Source organism: Vanellus vanellus (genome assembly GCF_965231255.1).
Source record: "Vanellus vanellus genome assembly, chromosome: 4".
NCBI lineage: Eukaryota > Metazoa > Chordata > Aves > Charadriiformes > Charadriidae > Vanellus > Vanellus vanellus.
In genome coordinates, this window is record NC_138909.1 from 32,746,002 (window position 1) to 32,770,190 (window position 24,189).

A 24,189-nucleotide genomic window follows, 5' to 3' on the forward strand; every position below is an offset into this window, starting at 1 on the left:
GATATGTTCACAGGTCATGCTGGGAATCTCTGGTAAGCACAATGCATCTTTAATGCAAATCAATATAGACAGTCTGACGATGGCCCTTGAGAAGGGAAGCGCAATCAAGCTGCCGCTCCGAAAGACAGAGCCGGTCCGGCAGCGAGCACATGGGATCTCTCTTCCCAGCATCAACAGGAGTGAAGAATTCTTCTGATAATTATGGCCGTTCAAATGATTTTTCACTGTTAAGTAGGCTGCAAAATTCAGGAAGATATTCTGGGTTTTGCCTTATAATGGTACAATTACTCATCGACAGAGCACAGTACCACCATTGTGGGGAACAGCTAGCAAACGCCAGCGTCACAAGCTGCAGGTGATATATAATTTGAACAGAAGTTGTAAAGTTTTCCCCATATTGTCTTGGGAGCTTCAAAAACACGCTCTCAAAACCATAAAGCTTTGCAGTAGCTTTTTTAAAGAGAAAAATTGCAAAATGAAGGCACATATATACCTCCAACCCCTTTCCCCCCCCAATCTTATTTTCAGATGTTCAGCTGTAATTGTGTAGGCCCCAGTCACCAAAGAACAGTGGGTGGGTAGTCATTTTTACAACATTTACTAATTTATTTCAAAATGGTGTCTAGAGTTATACTTCTTTCTATGAAAAAATCTTCAACAGCCTCACTAAGTCTCTCCGAAACATATGGTCCTAACTCTACTGTTTTTAGTGACAAAACAGAGTGGGGGTAAGCAGTGATACTCAGCAAAGGAAAAAAACCTTATGTTGAAAACTCAGTAAATTTTTAAAACGTAGTTTACATTCCACATTAATTCAGGATCTTGAATTAAACGTAGCTTTTAAAAATAGGTTGAACTAATTTCCCCTACCCTCTCTTCTCCATAAACTCATATGTGATTGAACTTGCAGGATTTTAAAGTTAAAATTGGAGGGGGAAAAAAAAGCACACTGCTCCCCTAACAAACACATTTCTGTCTGAAGGTATTTCTGTCTGAAGGTATTTCACTGACATTTGAAATGCTAAAAACTATACACAGGCCTACTGTTGGCAGCAACCTCTGCTCCTGCAGACCAAATGCATAAGGAGATGAGAGGGCTTGCACCAGGCCTTGCGAGAGGTGGCCATGGTGATTAACTGACCCCAACCCTTTTGTCCCCCGGCCTGAGTAAGTGTGGTGGGGGACAGGGGTGAGGAGGGACACCTTCGAGATCACTTCAGGCAGGTCTGATGCAAACGGTTTGAATGAATTGCTTGTGCCCAGGCCCTTAGACCATGAAGAGCTGCGTGAAGAGTGCCACAATCCCCAAAGCAGCTGAAATGAGCAGAGAGCTTTCTAGGACTGCACTGCGCATATGCTCTCCGCGCACCATGTACCTTCTACTGGAGGAAACATGCAGGGGGAAGGCAAAGTTCATTATTTCATCAAGGAGTAAAACTCACTCCGTGCGATCTTTGAGACTAGGGGCCACAGTTTCCCTTTGTTTTTTTCCAACATACTGCACCAGCTTTCATCTTGTGAGGCATCTGAAGATGTTGGATGACGGTAAGTTAGGCACTTGAATTCACAGGAAATAGTTTTACTACCAGAAAGCACATTTGCTTTTCATGGTAAAAAAACCCCAAACAATAAACCCAGACGAGTAACCAAGAAATCACAAATTACTATATAGTGCTTAAAATTCATATGGATAAATCATCCTTGGAGCTTAATTGACCATACAGTTCTGAACATTTTGTTAAATGAATTAAATACCTGTAAAGTTGTAAAAATGCCTTAAATGTTATTGCTTCTGCACCTAAACTTAGGAACAAATCTTTAATTGGCCATATAAACCTAAGTGCTTTCATCTTCCAAGATGCTTAAGACTCTTAGAGATCCCATTAACTTTGTAAATTTAGATCTCTAACCCCTACTAAGCAAAAAACAACTCTCCATGCTTCTAGTGTTTCCATCAAGTATAGTTTTAGTGTGGGATGATATTTCCCTCTCTGAGGAACAATTATGTAAATAAAATTAACATACGTATTTATTTACATTATACACACTTAAATACACAGCTAAAATTGCTTTTAAACAGTTTACTGTTTCATCTTACAATCTTATAGTTTAATGATTAACACATACATTTCTTTTTCTTTTTTTGATTACTGATGTGTTAATTATAGAAACATCCTACCATGAGAAAGAATGGGAATTTTGGCTATGTGGGCTATTGTATTTAGTGTATATTCCACCACACCATTTCTAAAGTACTCTAAAGGGTCATAAATGACAATTTACACCTAAAGGGAGTCTAACATATCTAAGGTATTTCAAGCAGCTTTTCTGAAGATAAATTAGTTTTGTTGGAAGAAAAAAAAAAGAAACTAAGCATTTCAGCAAAAGGTATATATATGTATGTACGTATTTGCATGTGTGAAGAAGAATTCTGTCTAGTCTACAGGAAGATAAAAACAGCTTACAGCAGGGAAGATCTATCACAAAGAATAACTCAAGCCAATAGAAAAATCAATCCAATATACCACAGATTGAGCATGCAGTCTAACAAATCCACTAATGATAAAACATCAGGAACAAAATTTGAAAAGTAAACATTAAGGAGTACCACATGGCAGAAAAAAACAAATTCGAAATAAGATAGAAATAACCACAAGAAGTGATATCCAATCATGACCAGAGACCATAAAGACAAAAGCATAAAATAAAATAAACTCCTCATAAATCTCTTGTCAGGGCTCACAGTAGCTCTAATGAACTGCTCCATCAAAGCCTAAACCCAAAAGTAACGGGCACGTGACCCTCTTCTAATTCCCCGTCCAAGTCACTTGGCTCATTACACACTTATATTAGAGTGATAAAAGCCTGGTGAGTCAGTCATTTGGCAGAACAAGAAGAAAATACAATTCAATAGCTTCTCCGAATCTATCTATCATCACATTAGGGAGGGGCAAAAAGAAGGAAAAAAATGATGACAAAAATATTAAGAATTAAGACATTAAGGACAAAAGTCCTGAACATTAAGAAAAAAAGAGGAACCAAAAAGTAAAATGGCTCCCTATTATATCAGAAGTTAAATTCCAGGCACAATTTCCTACGACTGTGTCAGGCATAACGTATTCATTATTGCTATAAAGAATACTGTGATGGCAAAGCTCTGCATTTACCATCAGCACGTGGGAGGAGAAGAGATAGGGTGACTTTCCATTCAAAGACAGGTCAACGGAAAGAATAGGAATAAAAACCGAGAGGCCAACAATATCTGCTACTGTCCATTAGCAACCCATGAGTCTTTTGCAGAGTTGCAGCAAGTGAACCCTCCCAGGATCCTAGGCACCCTCTGAAACAGAGATTTCCAAAAGATGTATGATCGGCAGGAGGGAAAAGCCTCAGGGCTTTAGAAAGAGAAAGACCTGGAGTCACAAGTCCATCTCACCTTTGGGGCATTTAGGATTTCTGCACATCCTGTATTTAAGGCTGGGCAATCTATTTTCACACAGAGAGCTCTGTGGCCTAGGGCTCTATGGGAAAAGTGGAGGCCACCAGCTTTTGTGTGCATGCAACTATATGTGCATATGTATATGTACACACATATTAATGAGCTTCTGTAAGAACTTAAAATGAAACTGAGCTCAGACAAAAATTTTTCTCAGATATCCCAGGGCTTCCTTGTGCTCTGTGCTTTAAGAGAGGGATGCAATTTAAAGGCATTATCACTATTTCTACATAAATAAGATATACAAACAATAAATTATGCAAGTCTTAAAATTACAAGCAGGCACTGCATTGGGAATTATTTTCATTAGTTGAATTATGGGGAGAAGTCCAAGGGCAGTGGCAGAAGGCTAAAAAATAAATGTTTCTTCCTCAGTAGTTTTTCAGCTTATTAGGAAGTCAGTAGTAAAAGCCAGACAGTGATCTTCTAACTGTAAAAGGGGAGCAGAGGAGGTATCTGTATCTGGCTTTTGGCATTTCACACTGCCTGCCTGTACTTGGAACCCTTGGATGGCAAAAACAAAGCAAAAGAAAGAACACAGAGAGCCTGCATAGGAAGCATCCATATTCATTCCCTTCCCCCACTTCTCCCACAAGACTGTTTCTTCCTCAAACCTCTTCTGTTGCTGATTTGACAGGGGCACAGGAATAGGAACATCCTTGTTGTTGTATCACCCCATGATACAGAAACTAAAAATAATGAGGAAAAAAGATGTCTTGCCATTCCACAACATTATTGAAGGGCCTCTTCCTACCACCCACCTTGGTCTTCTACATGCTTGCCCCATACTCATATCTCTAATTTGCACCAGTTCTCAGTCTAAAACTCACCTTCAAGTGATGATCATCCAGACTAGTCAAATTCTATACATTGACTATGTGGAAAAATGCACCAGCCAGCCAGGTTTGTATCTCCAAGCGTTATGGTTTGAGAAATCCACGACAATTTATTGTCATTCAGACAATTATTCTGTCAACTGATGACACCCAGGAAGGGGAATCAGGGAAAAACAAGGAAATACAGGGGTTGAAATATAAACAGATTTAATAAGATAACACTAATTAATTAACATTAATTATACTAAAGGACCAGTATTGATCCTGACACCAATATAAAATATAGAAGGATTATACTCAGCCAACTCCATCAGTGGGAAGCTGTGCCCTCCCAGCAGTGAGCAGCAAATGCGGGACACTGCGAGCGCTACAGCTTCGGGAGGAAGGGAAGGGCTCAGGGGTCCGGCGCCGGGGCAAGAGGTTCTCAGAATGGCAGCCATCAAGGAAGAGAGAGAACTTCGCAGCAAACTAACTTATAGTGAATGTGACGTTCATGGTATGAAATAATCCTGTTGGCCAGCTTGGGTCAAGTGCCCGGGTCTCAGTCCTCCTCATCCCTGCACCTGGCTAACTCGAAAACACTGAGACCTTGAAACTCACACACCATAGCTGGCTATAAAGTAAGTATTTTCACAAATTCAGACGCTAGAGTCTTCTAAAAGTGCAGTTTTCCCAAGCATTAGAAGAGAAATTAGTCCTGTGTCGCACAAACCAGGACACCAAGTTAAAATGTTGGCCTTTCTACTAATACAGAAATAGGCAGTAGAGAATACCAGCTAGTCGTGAATCTGTCTCTTTCAAAAACACAGTAGGGGATGGGACATATCCCACAAGACTGACTTGAAATAACAGCTACACAAGAAAGAAGGCAGGGAACTGTGTGGCAGCCCTGAGGCACTTCGCAACACTGTGTACCAAGATTGCTGCATCAAATACATTGCATTTTTAAAACGTGTCATGATTCCTCTTTTTCTGCTGTGTTGAAAGAGATATGATTGTTTCCTCTTTCAGTGGGGACACAGACAAAAAAATTAATAACGTCTCTCAACCTGGTTCTTGAATTGTTTTTGCTCCTTCTAATTTCCTGCCAGAGCGTGTAGTCAGTTTGCAAGGTGACATTTGCAGAAGCTCCTTACAGATTGATTGGTTAAACTGCTGGGGAGCCGAGAGAATTCGTATAAAGAATGACCTTCATTCATTATAAAGTCAGACCTGCTGATATTGCCACATGCCAGCAAAGTCCACCCGCTCCCCACTCGATGCTCAGAGAGGGCCACTGCTGGATGCAGGCCACAAGCAGGTCAGCAAACAATAGGCTGGATGATCTGCAGAGTTCCTGATAACCCTCTGGTGAAAAGTCAGGTCACGGTGCTGCCTACTGAACGACAGGTAGGAAAGGAAAAATGCAAACTTTTCTCGGAAGACATCCTGCATAGTAACAAAGACTTACTTGGAGGGTAATAGCAACTTCAGACAGTAAACATGCAAATTCCTTCTCTTGGTGAGCATCTGCAGGCTCTCCTTGTCTTTCCATCATTTGTCTGCCTTTCAGCCTTTTCCTTAAGAAGCTGCTGCACTCCTGGTGTAGGTCGAACTTTCTACCGCTGACATGTCTACTCCTCTGTCCTTTCAAACCAAGAAGCTCAGGAGAGGGGCACTTGCCAAATTTGCATTTGGTACAGAAAAAGTCATTGCTCTGTATAAAGACAGCTAACACAGATTAATAATTTCGCTATGCTACCAACAATGGCAAATTGTGCTTTAACATTTCTCAGTACAAAGCGGCATGCCTGTGCTTCGGCAACAGAATAGACTCTGAACTGCTTACATGGCTCTGGACATGTACTACTGTTTTCTTTTACTTCTTTGGCTTGAAAAAAAAACATTGGCAAAAGACAAGGTGTGTTGGTTTATTTTTGCCCATTTACTCCTTCATACATATTGCCATAACATAAACCTCCTGAAATATATGGCAAAACATAACTTTCATCAAAAATGATCCCTTTGGGAGCTGCAAGCTACATATACAAAATCCGTGGCATTTCTAAATTACAGTCCCTCCTGCAGTATAAATTCACAGCCTTTCTGAACCAATAACGCTATCACTGAAGACTTTGCTTGATTACTTTGAAGTAAAACACAGAATTGACTGAACTTTAACTACAGTCCTTGATTTAATTTAATCAGATTTAATCATGGTACAGAAATCAAAGCTCATGTTTTTGTGATGTGCTTCACAAACCCTTTCATAATAGCATGTGGTTAGGAAACTGGTCACGGTTTAAGGCTCCATGTGTAAGGGTCCGTGCTCCCAAATATCAGACAAGAAGCATGGGTTCAGGGGTAACTCAGGGAACTTGAAAAACGTGATCTTCTTTTCACAGAGATCTGGAGGAGGAAAAGTATTTATAGGCTTTGAAACTAAGTTGTGAAATTAGCTAGCTAGTATCTCCAGATACTTTTCACAATTTTGAACTGCCTTTTAGGGCGGCACCTCCCTCTATGTGTTTTAGAGGTAGATTACTAGTTAACATATGCACCTCAATTAGCAGTCTAAAATTAATAGGTTTTAACAAAATAGTGACTGCTTCATTATTCCAGCAAGCAATTAAAATGTCATTAGCTTTTTCACTGCTCACAAGACACACAGTCTTTGTTTAAGGTGTTCTTAAAATATTTCTATACAGTTATGAAAAATAATACATTGTCGTGATGTTCGTATAAGGTTGAACCACACAAACAAATATTTCTGAACACACAAGTCCACCCATCGCAGACCAAACCAGGTAGCTCACTTACAAACTTCAAGCTGGAATAAACAGTAAAACCATCACAACCTTCATGGATACCTATTAACCCACAATATCCAACTTGCTGTGATTTCCTAGAAAATTACATTTGCACCAAAGGAAAAATCCTTTCTGCTCTTGGGTTAAGGTTTGTGAAAAGGAGACCAGTTTTAATTCTCACCAAGAGAGGGCAGTGAAATATCTCAAATTATTTGAAGATCCCACACAAGAGCCATATACCTTTATAGCAAGCATGATAGCAAATAATCTCTGCAGACATTTAATTTTAAGTTCTGTGGAGCATTCAACTGATGCTGTATTATTTTTAACTAACATTCTCCCACCCCTAAGTAAGTGTACTGTTGTGTTTGGAACTGGAAAAAAACAGAAAGAGATAATGGATAAAACTATGAGTTTTTATGAAATAAGATTTTGCTTTTTTTCTATTTCAAACGGGTTTTTCAAAGCAGAATATTAAGAAAACCTGCCTTCTAAGGCCAGACTCTTAGCAGTATGAAAACTTTATTTTCAAAATTAGCTGATTTCTCCAGAATGTGGGGACTTTATTGCTTAGCACTATCCCATACTTTCTCTTCTTTCAAAACTCAAATTGGCAAGTTAGAGGGCTGCTTTTGTTCCCACTCTTAATGATCTTGTTACAGGTAAACAGCTGAGCTATGCTGTTCAGGACTGATTTTTTTTTTTTTTTTTTTTTTAAGAAGTCAGTGTATCCATTTTTTTTGCCTAAGGTTGTCTCAAGACTTTTAGGTTGAGAAGTTTAAATTGTCCTACTCCGAAATCCTTCATTAAAATAGCTGTCATAAGTCTGCTATTTGTGGTCTCCAAAGGACTGCAACATCTTCAAGTCAATGGCTTCTTGCAAGTCTGACTCTCTTGCTATCCAAAGTGAAAAGTTTGAAAAATACAGCTGGCAAAAAGGTGAAGATTACTGTTTTGCTGAAGTAAGATAATGACCAACAACTAAATATGTAACCTTTCAGTGGACAGATGTAAACCACAGGAAAGTATTTTGTCTTCTGCAGATTTTGGGGTTTATGCTGTACAGGATTTAAGAGAGGTCACACTGACGATAAAACCTGGCCAATCTGGCACATGATTATATATAAATATATTTGCACTTCCCAAGGCATCTTGCAAAAGATATGGTAAAAAGTGTTAAAAAAAAAAAAAAAAAGAAAAGAAAAAGAGAGAGAGAAATACACTTCCACTTCTTTTTATTAATGGCCTTTGAAGGTTTAGAGCAGTTTTAAGTCCTTTTTTTAAAACGGATGTAACTAGACCAGACGTTTCTATACGGGCTTTTCCTCTCTTTCTAAGGCAAATGGAATGAATAAGAAAATACAAAATAAAACAACAATAAGGAAAAACATTCCTTTAACAAGGTGTCATAACGTTCTCTGTTTTCTTTATTGATGTTTTCATTTTCTCTTGCAGAAATGATTTGCCTCAATATGCTAAAAGTGGTACAACAAACTAGAAAGCAGTTCTAATAACTAATGGACTGACTGACGATTTAGATGTTACAAGGCTGTTCGAAAAGAGCCTAATAAAACTTAGAAGGAATATATAACCAGAACCAAAAAGAATTCGGAAGAATCGATCTGTAATAAATGTGGGTATGATGTTACATATTAAACACATTAAACAAACGGGGATGCGGTACACTATCAGAAAAATAAGATCAGAATTTTTTTATTAAAGTTTCCTATCATGTTTGTCCTCAAGCCTCCCAAATTGTAAAAGCAGCATGAAAATCTTTGCCATGAAATCAGTTTGATGTGAAATTCACTCCCCTTTGGACTGAACAGAAACGCTTCAGCATGTAGGGATGCTAAAAACATTTGTATTCAGTGCATCAATCCCTGTTTAATGCAATCTGTTGGTGGCCTACAGTCACAAAGCAACATAAAGATTGTATTCTCATGTGGGAAGATATCCATCACTTAGTTGGGCTTGTCATGTTTGCTTTCCTGCAGACACAATAAGTGGCAAAGCTAAAAGCAAGCAGGGTGTAAGGTCTTCAGCAGTAAAGTTAGTAGCAAGAGAGGACAATAACTTCCATATGCTGTTCAGCATACAACAAGCCCCAAGGCCAAACAGAGAAATCAATTTAACTATCCAGAATCAAGCGTATCAAGAGACTCATTATAACTTTACTGTAGACCAAACTAGCTGCGAATTATTCTAGTCTTTCAAACATATTTGAAAATGCAATTTGTGAACAAGTAGGTAACAAAATATTGGGGAAATAGAATTTACCTTAGTCTACACTGACCAAAAGGCTGCACTTTAAAATCTTTCTGCTAGCAACCAGGCACGTTGACTATCTAAAGTAGTGTAGATTGGGCTTCTGGATAAAATATTTCCATACATCATCACCATTGTAGAACAGAAAGCCCACCTTATCTGTTTCTTCCTCCGCAACAGACTGTTACAGAGATAACAAAAATCCATCCATGTGGCACTTCATTTTCCAGGTTAGAGCCCCATTCTGGAGCAAACTCTGTGGAATTACACCCGTCGACCTCCATTCCCTACCTAAAATCCACCGTACAAACAATACAGCTCTGACAGTGAAGTGGACCCCCTCTCTAATTCCAAGCTTGGACTACCCCTTCCATAACCTTTTCTGAGCAGGTTTTTCCAGGGTGTAAATGAACCTTTCATGCATTTTACGCCATTTCCTACAGCCCTGCAGCGAAGCGTGGAAGTTCTCAGACGTGATTCTTTGCGAAAGCAACGTTACGTGTGACGCACTTTGCGAGGCAAAGCAGGCTCACGCAGTCAGAAGCAGAACTTGTGATCTGAGGAAAAAAGATGAAGGAAGCAGGAAGAAACACAGACCTAGCAGCAGGCCTGGGTGGCTGGTCCGGGGATCGCAAGGCAAAGTAGTTGTTGCAGAGCAAAGACGAAGAGGAAGATGAAGATAACTCTTAAGGTATACAGGAATAGATACAGGGAAATGAGTTTCTAGCACTGTTTAACCGCTGTGGCACGAGTGGGACTGATACCCCCTTTAAGAAGCTAATAAATATTTTAACAAAATTGCATTAATTGACACTGTTCCAATGAGTGATAAGTGCGGTTTAATCATGGGTATATGCTGTTTAAACTAGATCCTAACTAAAATATTTATTTTCTTACTTTGTATGTTTATGTCAAATATTTGTCTCAAGTAACATAATACACAGCTTAAAATCAATCGACTAATGAGATCTCAGATATGCACATTCAACGGGGAAGTTACACATTTTATCTGTAGTTAATAAATTTAGAGCTAAGAGTACCTGAGTACTGATTCAGAATACTAATAAATTTAGAGTACTGATCCATTACAGAGCCAAACTGATGCAAAACATCAGCATCAAGGCTTTAAAATACAATCTACCATTTTTAAAAGCAATCAACTAACAGTGCAAAACCAGCAGAGGTGTATACAGACTGCACATTGCATGAAAATATTCATATAAAACACTTACAGTTCATTATTAAGGCACTCCATTAGAATGCATACTTAAATCAGATTTTTACGAGCTATAAGTGCATTAATTATTATAGAAGTGCATTTAAAAAAAAAAAAACCAAAACCGACTCAAAACAGAGAAAACCGAAATCTGGCATTTCAGGCTAACAGCTTTATGAGTATATAAGGTGCAGAAGTAGCCTGGTCCAGCCCGGATCAGTAAAACGCAGCCAAGATGAGACGAGATCTGAGCTTCAAGGGACACAATGAAGCAGCAAAGATGAGATGGAAGAAATACAAAGAGGCAAAGAGCAGGGTAAATGAATTGGAAGCACACGAAACTGCCCAAGATAATACACCTAAAGGGTAGGATGATTAGCACAGGAGAGCGGGGTGTGGCAGTAACAGAGGAGAGAACTCGGGCAATGTCTGCAGTAACACTGGGATCGCTCGTGAAACAGCGAATGGCCCAGCCATAGCAGAACAACCCTTATGTCTTGCTCTAGCCATGGCTTGGCTCCTAATCTCTGGTTTTGCTTTAGCTTTTTTATCCATCTCTCCCAGATAGAAATATTGGATAAGTCCATGAAGAAACAAGGGGGCTTTATTTCCAAGGGTTTAGGAGAGACAGACACCATTTCCTGTACCATGCACTTTACTCTCAATGTTTCTGCTGTCTCCAAATGTGTTAAAGGTATTATAGTAAGTTATTAGTTTAAATCCAAATGTTATTAAATTCATTTTTTCTTAAACTCAAACATGCACCAGTTTCTATACATTACACTACATTTTCCTAAACCAAATCATAAAATGCTTTACATATATAACCTAAATTAAAGTTAATTTGAGCTCAAATTTCAACAGAAGACCTTCTGTAATTTATCCCATTCTATCCTTTTCTGTTTAAACAAGAAAAATATTCTATCCGTTGCTATACTTGAGATAGAAACATTCATAATAAGTTTCACAGGTTTTAAGAAATGGAGAGTATTAGTATTGGAAGTAATGATGAGACTATTTTCCAACAGACATCTCCCACTGGTGCCAGACACACCATGCTGAATTCCTTAATACATAATGTTTCCCCCCATTTAATTCTAGCCTAAAGAGTTTCAAAGCTTTCCTAGTGCTTACAATTTCCTGAAAAGCTGTATTTTTTCAGAAAAAGTGTTTCTATCAAATTAAATACATTGTTTACTGAGATTAAAATATCAAGTATTTGAGAGTTAATACATATCATTTTTTTCTATTGCTTTTGCTGTGTATTTTAAAGCAGGAATACACCATGACAATAGTATTTATTGTTAATTTTTATTGTAACTTACCCTTTGATTAAGGCATTACATAATAGCTTTATAAGAGGCAAAAATCTGAGCAGTGTAATTTTAAGGCTGAACCATAAAAATCTTTCAACACTATGAAAGAACTATAAATACTATGAAGTCATCAACAGCTCCATCGTGCTTGCCTTTATTATTTGTAAAAAAACTCAAAAAGCGCAAGAAGGTGGCCCTGACCAATTACAGAGATGTAACTTTTTATCTCTGGAATTCACTTTTAAGATTCTTTTAATTGCAGGATACAGCGATAACCACTTTATGGGAAACATATCTCAGTATTGCCATAAATGCAATATTGCGACAAAATGACATATCACTTCTACTTATGAAGTTCTTTTGGCAGAGAAGAGAATGTAATTCAAAAATTTTACTTTACAAATTATGATTTATGCATAGTAAACTCTGCCATATTTTGAAAAACATGAGCTGAGTAATTTAGCTGGAAACTACAATATGTTATAAACAATGATACAGCATCCAAGTAGAAATCACAGGGATGCTTCTCTTTGTCTTCTCGAATATCGCTATTAGTTTCTTATCTGTCTTAAAAACCAACTCAACAAAGATTTGCTGTATTCTCTGGTGTGTTGTGCTAAAAACAGTGGAAAGCAATTTCCAGTTTGACGCATTTCTCCTCTTTCTCTTCAGCTATCCACTGTACCCACATGCAATTTCTGGTCCAACCCAAACATGATATTCTCCATTGACTCAAGCTGTTCTCCCTGGTGGGCACCACTCTCTTCTCACCAGGGGACAGCTGACCCTTGACTCTTTGAAAATGTAACTCTTTCTGAAACCTGCCTATAGATGCCTACATCCTTGTGATGAATTTGGGAGCCTTTGGCAGCTCCGTATCATCAAATCTCAGAATGATTTGGATTGGAAGGGACTTTAAAGATCATCTAGTTACAACCCCCCTGCCATGGGCAGGGACACCTTCCACTAGACCAGGCTGCTCAAAGCCCCATCCAGCCTGGACTTGAATGCTTCGAGGGATGGGGCACCCACAATTTCCCCGGGCAATCTGTTCCATTGTCTCACCACCCTCATAATGAAAAATTTCTTCCTGATATCTAATCTAAATCTACCTTCTTCCAGTTTAAAACTGTTACCCCTCATGCTATTGCTACACTCCCTGATAAAGAGTCCCTTCCCATCTTTCCTGTAGGTCCCCTTTAAGTACTGGAAGGCTGCTATAAGGTGTCCCCGGAGCCTTCTCTTCTCCAGGCTGAACAACCCCAAGTCTATCAGCCTGTCCTCATAGGAGAGGTGCTCCAGCCCTCGGATCACCTTTGTGGCCCTCCTCTGGACTTGTTCCAACAGGTCCATGTCCTTCTTATGTTGGGGGCTCCAGAGCTGGACACAGTACTCCGGGTGGGAGCGGAGCAGAGCAGAAGGGGAGAATCACCTCCCTTAACCTGCTGGCCATGCTTCTTTTGATGCAGCCCGGGATATGGTTGGCTTTCTGGGCTGCAAGCGCACATTGCGGGCTCATGTTGAGTTTCTCATCAACCAACACCCCACACATCCTTCTCCTTAAAGATGCTCTCAACCTATTTTCCACCCAGCCTGTATTTGTGTATTTGTTAATGGACGTTTTCACGTTCCTGCCCACTGTAAGTCTACTCCCACGGCTGCGGAGGCTGAGGGTGGTAGATATTACATCTCTGTCTCTCTCTCTCTCTAGATATACAGATATATAGAGGAAGCTCTCAGTGGAAATCCACAGGCCCTGTATTTTCACCGAGTTCAATTACCAGTTTCCCAACCAGCTCAGACTTGGCTAGCTCCTCTAGATTCCACAGCCTGTGAAGGGAGGACTAAAGGGATTAAAAGTTTGGGTTTGGGTTTTCCCTGCTTTAGTAGAAAGTGATACTGAATACTCTATGGCCACAGCGGCAAAGGTCACTGGGCTTATCAGGGCTGCTTACCCCACTGCAGGAAAATGCTGTCTACTACTGTCAACAAAATATCGTTGAGCATCATGATCAAAGAAACACACTCTTTAAAAACAAACAACCCCCCCCCTCCGTAAAAACTAAATAAAACCCAAATCAGCTTGCTTTCATCTCTGCTATACACAAATATTCATTGTCTAATAAGACACGTTTTCATATTTTCCTGTGAATAGGCTAGCTTGGAACAAAGATTTTACTGCGAAAGACGACAGTTCTGCCTACTTTAAAACTTGTACCAGCAAAATTTTGATCAACATGAGCCTTCCAGGCCTTTCAGATGTACCACAGGGGCTCACCCGACATTAATCAGCCTACAAGACAACACAGCCTTCAAGGAGAAGTCCCTCACAGAATGTGCAAATTAGAAACAATTTACTGAAAGACTGGACCAGATGATCTTTGAGGTGTAACCTGTGCTGTTCTACAATTCTATGATTCATTATTGTGGGGAGACATGGTTGACAGGACATAGCGGGCCATCTAATTGTGTCAGTCTTGACTTGTGGTTCTTGAAGAAAAAAGCAATTTATCAAATCCTGTGAAATATGTGTAGTTCTACTTCCATGTATTATGGACTAAGATCTGTGTTATAACCCTTAGATGTATCAGCCTTCCCAGGGCTGTGCACTGAGCTCTTAATTCTGAGAAATGAACAATGCCCTTCACCACCCTCAAAAGCTAAAGCTAAATGACCCATTTCCTACTACTATCTCTTCATGCCTCTTGTTAAAAGAAGCAGCTCAATTTTTTATCATCCCTCTCTCCTGTCTACATGGTTTTCCAATTACTATTAATTTTTGACTAGGATACCCAATTTACATACAAATTTGGATGGAAATATTTAACTTCCTGAAGATATAGTTATTATCTCCCTCATCACATCATAAATTTGCTGCAACACCCCCTTCTTTTGGATGAATGGAGAGTTAAATACCCTTATTACTTCCTCCTACTACTGGAAAATGTATGTTTGTTCCAGTTACAAGTATTCATGAAATGAAGCAATTTTCATCAGATGATAGCTTTGACTGAAAACAAACTAACTCTAAAGAGCAAAAGACCAGCATTGAAAACTTTTGAAAGCTTTAATTCTGAAAGGTACCTATAATACATTGAGAAGCCCCACCTTAAAACAAGTAATTCCAAGTTAAGTGTTTTATCCTATTAATTTCAAGGATGATGAACCACATTCTCGAAGCAGCACCCACTGAGTGCTCCCTTAAAGGTGAAGAGAAGTCCCTAATGGGATTTCCAAAATCGCATAGAAGCATTACTGCCTGAGAGGTCAATGAAGCATTAAGTCCATTCTTAAATCATACGCAGTTCCTTCTGACATTATTCAAAATGTCAGTTTCGAAGCACTTCAAAGTTCCCAAGCACTTCAGATCTCTGAAGTGAGTTACAAAGCTAATTTGCTCAGCTGAAGTATTTGAGGATAAAAAATCACCACAACTTGCCAGCCAGTTCTGCAGATCCATGTTCACCAGGAGGCTTTCACAGCTACTCGAGCAGACAAAGCAGCTATATAACCACAGTAAAGGTGTTTCTAAAGTGTCCCAACAGATCATACCAAAAACCGTAAAGGGTTACTAACTGCAAACATTGAGTTTGGAAAAATAAAAGTGGTATAATCCCTCGGCCTGGTTGACCTGCGGCCAGCTGCGAGTAATTCAAGAGGAAGAGAGGAACCAAGAAATGAAGGAAAAATGTCTAACAGACGTGAATCAAGTTACACGTGCTACACTAACCTGATCAACATTCAAATCCAAATTCTGTTTCCCACCATAGTTACTTAAAAACCACCATGCTATTTCTGCTATTCAAAAATTTTAAGGGCAAAAAAACTCTCTGCTATGAAAAATAAATGAATAAAGTTCAGTATCATTCTTTGCTCTTATTCCCATTTTGAAGCACAGAATAATGACATAGGGGCCACCGTGGTTAGGCACTTGTCTAGCAGCATCAACTTAAAACAAGAGTTAGTGATACAATTCCAAGGTGGTTGTTTTTATTTTAATTATTTTTTTTTGACTAATCTTTCTCAAGTTTCCATTGTCATAACAAGATATTAAAGGAAATTAAAAACAACTTTGAAAGTGGAAAGTATTTCTCCTGTCCTTTGCTGTCAAGACAACTACATTTTCCACAGGAGATGGGTAAAGTGTAACCTCTTACCCCAATTAACAAAAAAATGAATAAACCCCATGAAACTATATAATTTAAAGTGCATAAAAAAGATTTGTCTCTTTCTAATGAAAGCAATCAGTCCAAATCGGCAGTTCCCAATCCACTGAAAGCAGTTTTCAGTAAGAACATTCATATCCGTTTTGACAAGAATGGAAATTCTGAGCAAAAGAGATGGATTCATCCCTGCCAAAATTGGCAAGAGAAATACTACAGAGCACCAAGGCCACAAGGGGAATTTCTGTTTGACATCAATCTTTCTCCCCAGGGTCCCACTGTACTCTCCACTTCCACCACCCTGTATTTTCCCTTTTTCCCCACTGTTCCCAATACAGAAGCAAACCCCTCTTCGTTCCAGAGTGCTACAGTTACTCAAAGGCTTGACAGATTTTTTTGGGGTTCAAATCCACTCCTCTAGCCCTATAAATGTCATTGCTAAAAGCCATCCACCTGTATGCTGAAAACGGGATAAACCTGTATCTTAATTATTTGAGTTGAATTTTAATCAGGCACGTAACCTTATTATTCTAGGCTGGAAAATCTGGACACCTGCTTGTCTTGCAGCCTAAAATCTCCATTCTGTTTTACAACAGGTCCTGCTATGTTCAAATGCCTGAGCACACTGGAGCTCAGCAGACACGGCCGACTGTGCTGCTTCTAAGGAGAAATAGGTGGGATAATGTGTCTCTAGTGCACTATGCTTTCCTTGGCTTTGTGAGCATTAATTTGGAGTTTGAGAGTTTGTGTTCTGGGTGATTTTGCTCATAAACCTGATCCTTGCTCTTATGTATTCCTGGTGGACATCCTGCTTCACAGGTGAATAATTCACATGGAACACTTTGCTTATAACACCACCTGTAGTAGCAGCTCTGCTCTGCATTTATTAACGATCACTAGAAGAAGGATTTGAACCTTGGTCTTCCATATTCATGTGGTAGCATCCACCAAGCCACTGAATCCCTCTCTGGCTTCTTTACTTAGCACTTGTTATGAACACTGAAATACTCACTCCTCCAGACAGAGAGCCCAGGGTCAGGGCAGGCACCTGGGCAGTCCAGCACCAAGATTTAGATTCTCCACACCCCATCTGAATCAGAGTCTCCAAAACCTGACAAATTCTCCAGATGGTACACTATTGATTACTTTGAGTTAGGCTGTCTCTCTTTCAGCAGTCTCAGATTTTAAAAGAAAATGCTTTATACAAAAGCCAAGAGAGGAAAATTTTTTAAACTTTTCAATTTTTTTTTTTTTAAATTCAGGAATACAATTATGGATAGAGGCATTTTTTTCCATTAGACTCAAATATGCATTTAGTTTGACTTTTAGGCTAAACAGAAGTGCGCTTTCAAGTAAATCACAGTTCTATACTAACACTAGTTTCATTGTGATAACATGCAAATTCCCAAATGAAATTTCACTGAAATTTCACAAAAGATTTGCAGAAGCTAGCAGAAAGTGAAGAATCAGTCACCGTATCTTCACCTATTGCATAGCACTAAATAAAGAAAGGAAATCATACTCTTCAGCAGGTTTACAGCAGATTTAAGTACTGTGCTGAACTGGAACAGCAGGTCCCAGTTCACCAAGGTATTTAATTACCTCTTTACCTTTAGTACTAAGTAGTTTATTTAATTTCTAGCAGGCTGCTTATGTATTTAAAGTTGCTTTACAGAGAGTGTCATGTTAGTACTGTGCCAGGTCCATCTTTTCTATCAACACTAAAGGCAAAGCAGTCAGACACAGCAACATTTCTTTTCAACTCACTAAAAAATACACCATCAGTAATGTCTCTGCAAATTGCAAGTATATCTTTCAGTCACATCATAAATTGCACGTCAGCCTTTAGAAACAGCTGAAACAGATCACAGCTTAAAGTACCAGGTGCTGATATATATACGTTTTTTAAATCACATTACAGAGCTCTACCTTTGATTGTGATCACAAAGGGAACAGGTGAACCCATCATTTACCTCAAGTAGCTAACCAAGAAGAAAATACTCTGTCCGCTCTTGTTATTAAATAGTGTTACTTAATAATTGTCAGCAGAGCTGTATAACTTCTCTTTTTTCCTAATGAAACAAAAGGGAATAACAGATAAAAGATGCAAAAAGTAAGTTTTAACTTTATAAGAAGAGACAGCAACTTCCTCAAGATCAAAATATACATTTGGAATATATGTTGCTTCGAGTTGCAAATGTAAGAAAAAAATATATACCAGATAACAAAGCAATGCCACTGTTGTAATCAACAACTGTTCTCGGATGAAGTGGAAGTAGCAATTATTTTACTAGAATGAAAAAAAATGCGATGCAATTTTCCCGTATCTGAACATATAACACAACTATAGAATGTTCCACGTAACCCCTAATAACCTGTGAAATAAAAAGCTGCATGCACTAAACCCACAGGGAAGGCCCTGCCATTCACACTGGCCGAAGGAGAGAGGAACAACGCATTGGTCAGGCATTACGGCCAAAGGTCTTCGGTCGCATTCACATAAAACGCTTGGCGCTACAGGTATCCCTCAGATTAAAACAAATAGCATTTCCTCCTTAAGGTCATCAAATTAAAACCATTTAGGACAGAGCCCTGCAATCCTAACTGGAGAAATGAGGAGAGCGCAAAGCATGCTGGGTTACCCAGGTGCCCCACCCAAGGTGTCCGGCTTCCTGCATGCCCATGGATCTATCCTTGCTCCAAGGCATCCCTAGGCGTCCTAAATGCAAAGAAAGCCTTGACACGGACATCCTGGTGCAGAGAGGAAGAGATGCAAGAGCCTGGTGTGTCATCTCATTCCCTGGCTGGGAGGAAAGGACAGAAACCATCTTCAGAAGAGAAGAGAAACGCACAGGAGGAAGGTGTATGCTAACAGTGATAGGGAGGCAGAGCAAAATGCACCATGATCTCCAAATGTCCACACGTGGCGAGAAAACCAGTGTGGGAACAGGACGAAAGTACACTAAACTTCAAAAGGTGTAGCACAGAGCCTTTGAGGACAAGCCCATTCTGAATTACAAGGAGCACTGGAAGAAACATGAAAACCACTTTATTTCTGCAGTGCTGCTTTCTACACCGCTAAGATATAACAGCACTCCTCTGAGCCATCAAATCCCTTTTGTTCATTTGTTTGTTGGATGGTTATTCACAGGAATGGCAGCTTTTATTTCAATGGTATAGATAAAAGTATTGCAGTGAAATTTAAATGTCAAAGAATACATACTCAAATGTCAAATACCAACAGACAAATGCCAACAGAGAAATGTCAGAAATACACCCGTGTCTCCCACTGAATATAACTATATCTGCACAAATGCAAGACGCAGCATGATGTATAAAAGCAAGAGTTTTTCTGCAGTTCCTCTGGGATGGTAATGCTACCGGTGTCAATAAAATCAGTATCTGGCAGCAATTTGACTGTATTACTCCAAATACACAACTCTGGCAACACATATAGCCTAAACAATCCATGGTTGGCAAGGTGATGGATGGCATTTACAGACAAAACAGTACAAAATTTTTATTTCAGGCAAGTCCCACTCCTGAATTTGCTAAGTCATCACTAGAGGAAGGACCCCAACACAATGAACTTCCACAGGAACGCTCCCACTGCTTCCAGGTATGACAATAGCCCACGAAAATTGAAGGAGTGAACTTGCAGATAGTTTCTGCTAGGTACGTGGCTCAATTTGGCCAATAAAAACAAACACAAAGATAAATTGTTAGGTTTCCTAAATTGTTTGCTTTTTTGAGTCCTAGGAATATGAATACAAGTGAATTTTTCAGAAGTAACCAAATGACTCTCGAATCCAAACAGAACTTATTTCAAGCTGAATTTGGACTCTTGAGAAATGTGAGTGCATTTTAAAATTTTACTTGCTTTAATTAAAATCAATTGATTGTTCCTCAGAAGAGAAAAAGAATAAATTCTTTACACACTTGACTCGGTGTGAACTTCTAGTCCCAATGACTTCAATGGGCCTTTTGTCATGATCTCACCCTTCATTATCTCTTATAAAAGTACTTGGAAACATGTTAATTAGGGAAGATGAGTTTCTTTTGAAATTTCAGTCAGTCTACTAATTGCAGCTGCTTCCACTAGAGTTGAGAAATAAAAATGGTTAGGTAGTTCTGTAGTCAGACCACTAAATACATGAAAATATGAAGTGTACTTTAATTAGCGTAGCTAACAAAAATATATTTGACTCCTGTAATTATTGTGATTTGCTTCCAACACTAGTGGTTCATACACTGTAAGGTAAAAACTAATCAAAGACAAAAATATGTGAACTTTTGTCAAAAAAGTAAAACCAACATATGGCATTTTCCCCTCCAAAAGTTTCATCCCCAGCTTGTTTTTTTAACTTTGTGATATTGACTATAAATACGATATTTATTTAAAATCCTTTTACTTTTCAATTTAGTGTAAAAAAAATAAAATACAATAATTGGAATTATTCTGAATTTTTTTTTAAAGACTCTTTCAGGACCAATTATCACATTCTCACAATATATACAAGAAATTTCTTTCTGAAGAAAATTCGTTTCTCTACACCAGGACTCTTTCTAAAGCTTTCTCTGGATCACTGAATGCTGTTTAGAAAAAAAATTGGAACAGATTAAATCTGTTCTGCTCTGGACAGTTTCTTCTTTTTAACCAGCTGCAGCGTATCACAAAATTCTAAGGATAGACATTTATAGAGCAACCTTCAACTGGAAAATTTTCTTATAATCTCTACATTTAATTTTAAATGCTCATCTCAGCAAACATAAAAAGAAAAACCTACATATTTTCAGCATCTTACTTTTTAGCTTTGGTTTTCTCCTGAACAGGATCTTGTGACACTGAGTTTCATGGTCTAATTATATTCTGTGGAAAACTCTATTCCCTTTGACCAACTTCAAATCTATTTCCTTTCAAAGACAGTGAATGTCTCTTTGTCCTTGAACTATGATAAAGGGTAAACAAGGAAGATCCAAAAAGCCTGTTCGTACTATCTCACTGTTTTGCACAACTTATGTGTGCCTATGGTCATTAATCTCTTCTTTAACAGCCAACTGTACCATAGTTTAAATTTGCAATACAAATCTGAATTATACCATCAGAAAATAGTTAGAAAGACTAGGAAGCCTTTTTGCACTTCTCTATTTCCAAGACCTTTCTGTGGGTCTCCCTCTCCTACCTTTTTGTGAAATGGAAGAACGCAATTTAGTGCTTCACTCAGGCATTCACCCAGACAGGCCTGAAGACAAAAACCAGCCAAAGTCAACCAATTAAATTAAATGAAGAGATACAGATTTGTCTTAGGAAGGACTACCTGGGGTCTCTAAAGAATAAATAGCTCCTCGATGCATAGCATGGAAAATAAATCAAGCCAAAATATGTTGAAAAAGACTGAATTTATAGGTGAGGGAATAAGGACTCATCCAACATTCTGGTCACCTAAAGACTTTGCAAAGTGCAGCTCTAAATATCAAGATCCAGTTCCATTTAGTTTCCGAAGCATCTGTCAGGATCTCTGCTCAAGGCAACATAGCTATAAGCACATGTGTACATTAAGGTATTAACAACAGATGAAACAGCAGGAACGGAATAACAATTCCAATGAATAGCAAAGGAGACAGAAGTCAGGAGTTTAGAGCCACTTTTAACTTCTTATTTCTCCCTCCCTTCTTTCAGAGCACTTATCTATTACTGCAGAAGGTATGCAGAAAAATTATGTACTTCATCATATAGTGACACTGACACATGAAACCAGTTTACCTATATTAAGATGACTTTCTCCGTCATTTGCTTTCAATCACTTCAGGTTTCTCAAATATAAAAACCAGTGTTATCTGATACACTAAATGAAAAGATCTTGGTATTATCTTTCAGGAGGTCTGTCTTTGAAGGAGAGTTGTTCCTGGAAGAGCCTATTAGTCTTTTACTTTCCTAAGAGCTAACACGCGATTTTTTTCTACTTTTGCCATCCTAGATGGGCAGCTGTCCAAAGTGAAGGATATGCATTGCAAATATAGACCTGCTTCCACCATTCCTTACACAGGACTTTTTTTTTTTTTTCCTCTAGACAAGCAAAACTGAAATGCCAAGAAAAAGTAATTTTGCTGGAGTTGTATGCCATTTCCTCAAACAACCTAAGTCCAAGTATTTGGACCGTGTCTGGCAGCTAAATACATAACATTACACTTAATCTGTAGAAGTTAATTTCTACTAAAACATTGTGTACTGATTCCACGAAGACAAGAGATTACAGAAATTTTCTCTATGTTACAACAGATTTTCTCTTTCTGTAACTATGAATTTTAATCATCTAACAGTTGAAGGATCTGACTTAGACCATAAGTATCAAATGTCAATCTGGATGCTCTAAACATAATTAAGTGTAAAATTTGCTATTTTGGAAATGGGTTGCAAGGGTTACAAAACAACAGCTTCCATTGGTCTTTTGGGACAGTCAACCAGCAGCTTAACGCATTCCGTACTACAAACACCACTTTGATCAACATGACCTACTGCACAGCCTCTTTGCAATAATACAATAGATGGGCATCTCGAAGGTCAAGACTTCACTCCCATTTCTTAGCCTCCTAGTGATACACAACACCACATTATCCGTCATCAACCAGTTTTCTATTAACATGGAACATAAGAAAGGTGTTAAAAAAAAAAAAAAAAGAGTAAATATAGTCTTTTGTCTGAATAAATGTAGCCTCACCTTGCGGATGCCTCTGCCAAGATCTTCTCCATAATTTGTCCCCAAAATTTCAAAATGCACATTGGGATTCCCCCCATTTTCTGCAAACTCCAGTTCTCCAGTCAAGCCATTCACTCCACCCTATTGGGAAAAAGAAGAAAGGAAAAAAAAAAATGGAGTGAAAACTCAGAAGTAGCCAATATTAACAACCTTTTGTTTCTCCAAGGGATCTGTGCACTAACCACGCAGAATACGTACACAACTGCCAGAATTAGCACAGTGTTCCAGAGACCGCAGTTCCCTAAAAATTCTGAAACCTAAATTGTTCCTGCATCATTTAAGCTCTTCACAGAAAAATCAAACTCAGCAATGCTAAGCAGATGCAATATAAGCAATAGTCACTCTTAGTGTATTTGCACTCCAATTTTTGTTCTTTGACCCATCAGTGTATATGTCTAGACATTCTAGTTCCATTAGAAGAAGAAAAAAAATAGTTTTGGAACTAATTTTAGCAGAAGCAAATCTAAAGACAAATATATAAAAGAAATTGCACAAAAATTAGTTTTGTTTATTTTTGCCTTTCCCCCCCCTCAAATGTTTCTCACCCAAAAGAGATTTCCACATAAGATCAGGTTCAGTTTTGGATCAAGTTGGGTGTTTTCTGAGCCCAGCACAAGTGATTTGCCCAAATGAAGAGGGGCTTGTCTAGCTGAATATAGTGATTTTTCTGTTTTCCTCCACATCTCTTCTCTGCTACTGACAATGCATGAGATGAGCAACAACGTAGCATATTTCCAAGCTAGCTTTTACTTTTCTTTTTGTCAGAAGGGGTTAAATTACTAAAGATGAAACAGTGAATATTTACTGTAAAGAATCAGAGTTGAAAGGGCTATACATGCCACAACAATACTCAAAATATATTCCAGGGTTAATTCAACATGACACACATTTCATCTTTGTATAAGCACTGCGATGACCTGAACTGTAAAAGCAACAGAGCCACATGAAATGCCTACAATGAAACCTTTAGCCTTAAAAAAATGTCTTCATTTCTCAGATTCAAGAGAAAATTACTGTTTAACCCACTCCCTCAAAAAAACTTCAACAATGTTTTAAACATGTACAAGAAAAGAAACCTTATGAAATGCATAGCTTTTCTTCAAAACATAAGGCAAGAGTTTTGCAGTTGTGATAGCTCTCTCAGTTACGAGTTTTATTATTTGAACTGAAAAAACTGGAAAATAAACTCTTGCAATATAAGCCACCTAGCTAAGCAGGTGAGCCCTGCTGAATCATGATTTTAAAAGCTCTATTCCCCCATCTTCAGGCCGGAGAAAATCCAGGAAGGTGTAGAAAATTTGCATCTCCAGTGCAGATTAGTATGAACTAACAAAATGTTGTCATCCT

The 24,189-nt window shown here is 38.5% G+C and overlaps 1 protein-coding gene across 2 annotated transcripts in view; it reads right to left on the bottom strand.

The window, feature by feature from the left end:
* GRID2 (glutamate ionotropic receptor delta type subunit 2) overlaps nt 1-24,189 on the bottom strand; it is a gene marked incomplete at both ends in the record, with an annotated part of 746,220 nt that overhangs the window by 201,466 nt on the left and 520,565 nt on the right. For both annotated transcript variants that reach the window (XM_082482247.1, XM_082482246.1), the window contains one exon: nt 22,804-22,923. In XM_082482247.1, coding sequence (XP_082338373.1) covers nt 22,804-22,923 — 120 coding nt within the window. The remainder of the gene's footprint in view (nt 1-22,803; nt 22,924-24,189) is intronic.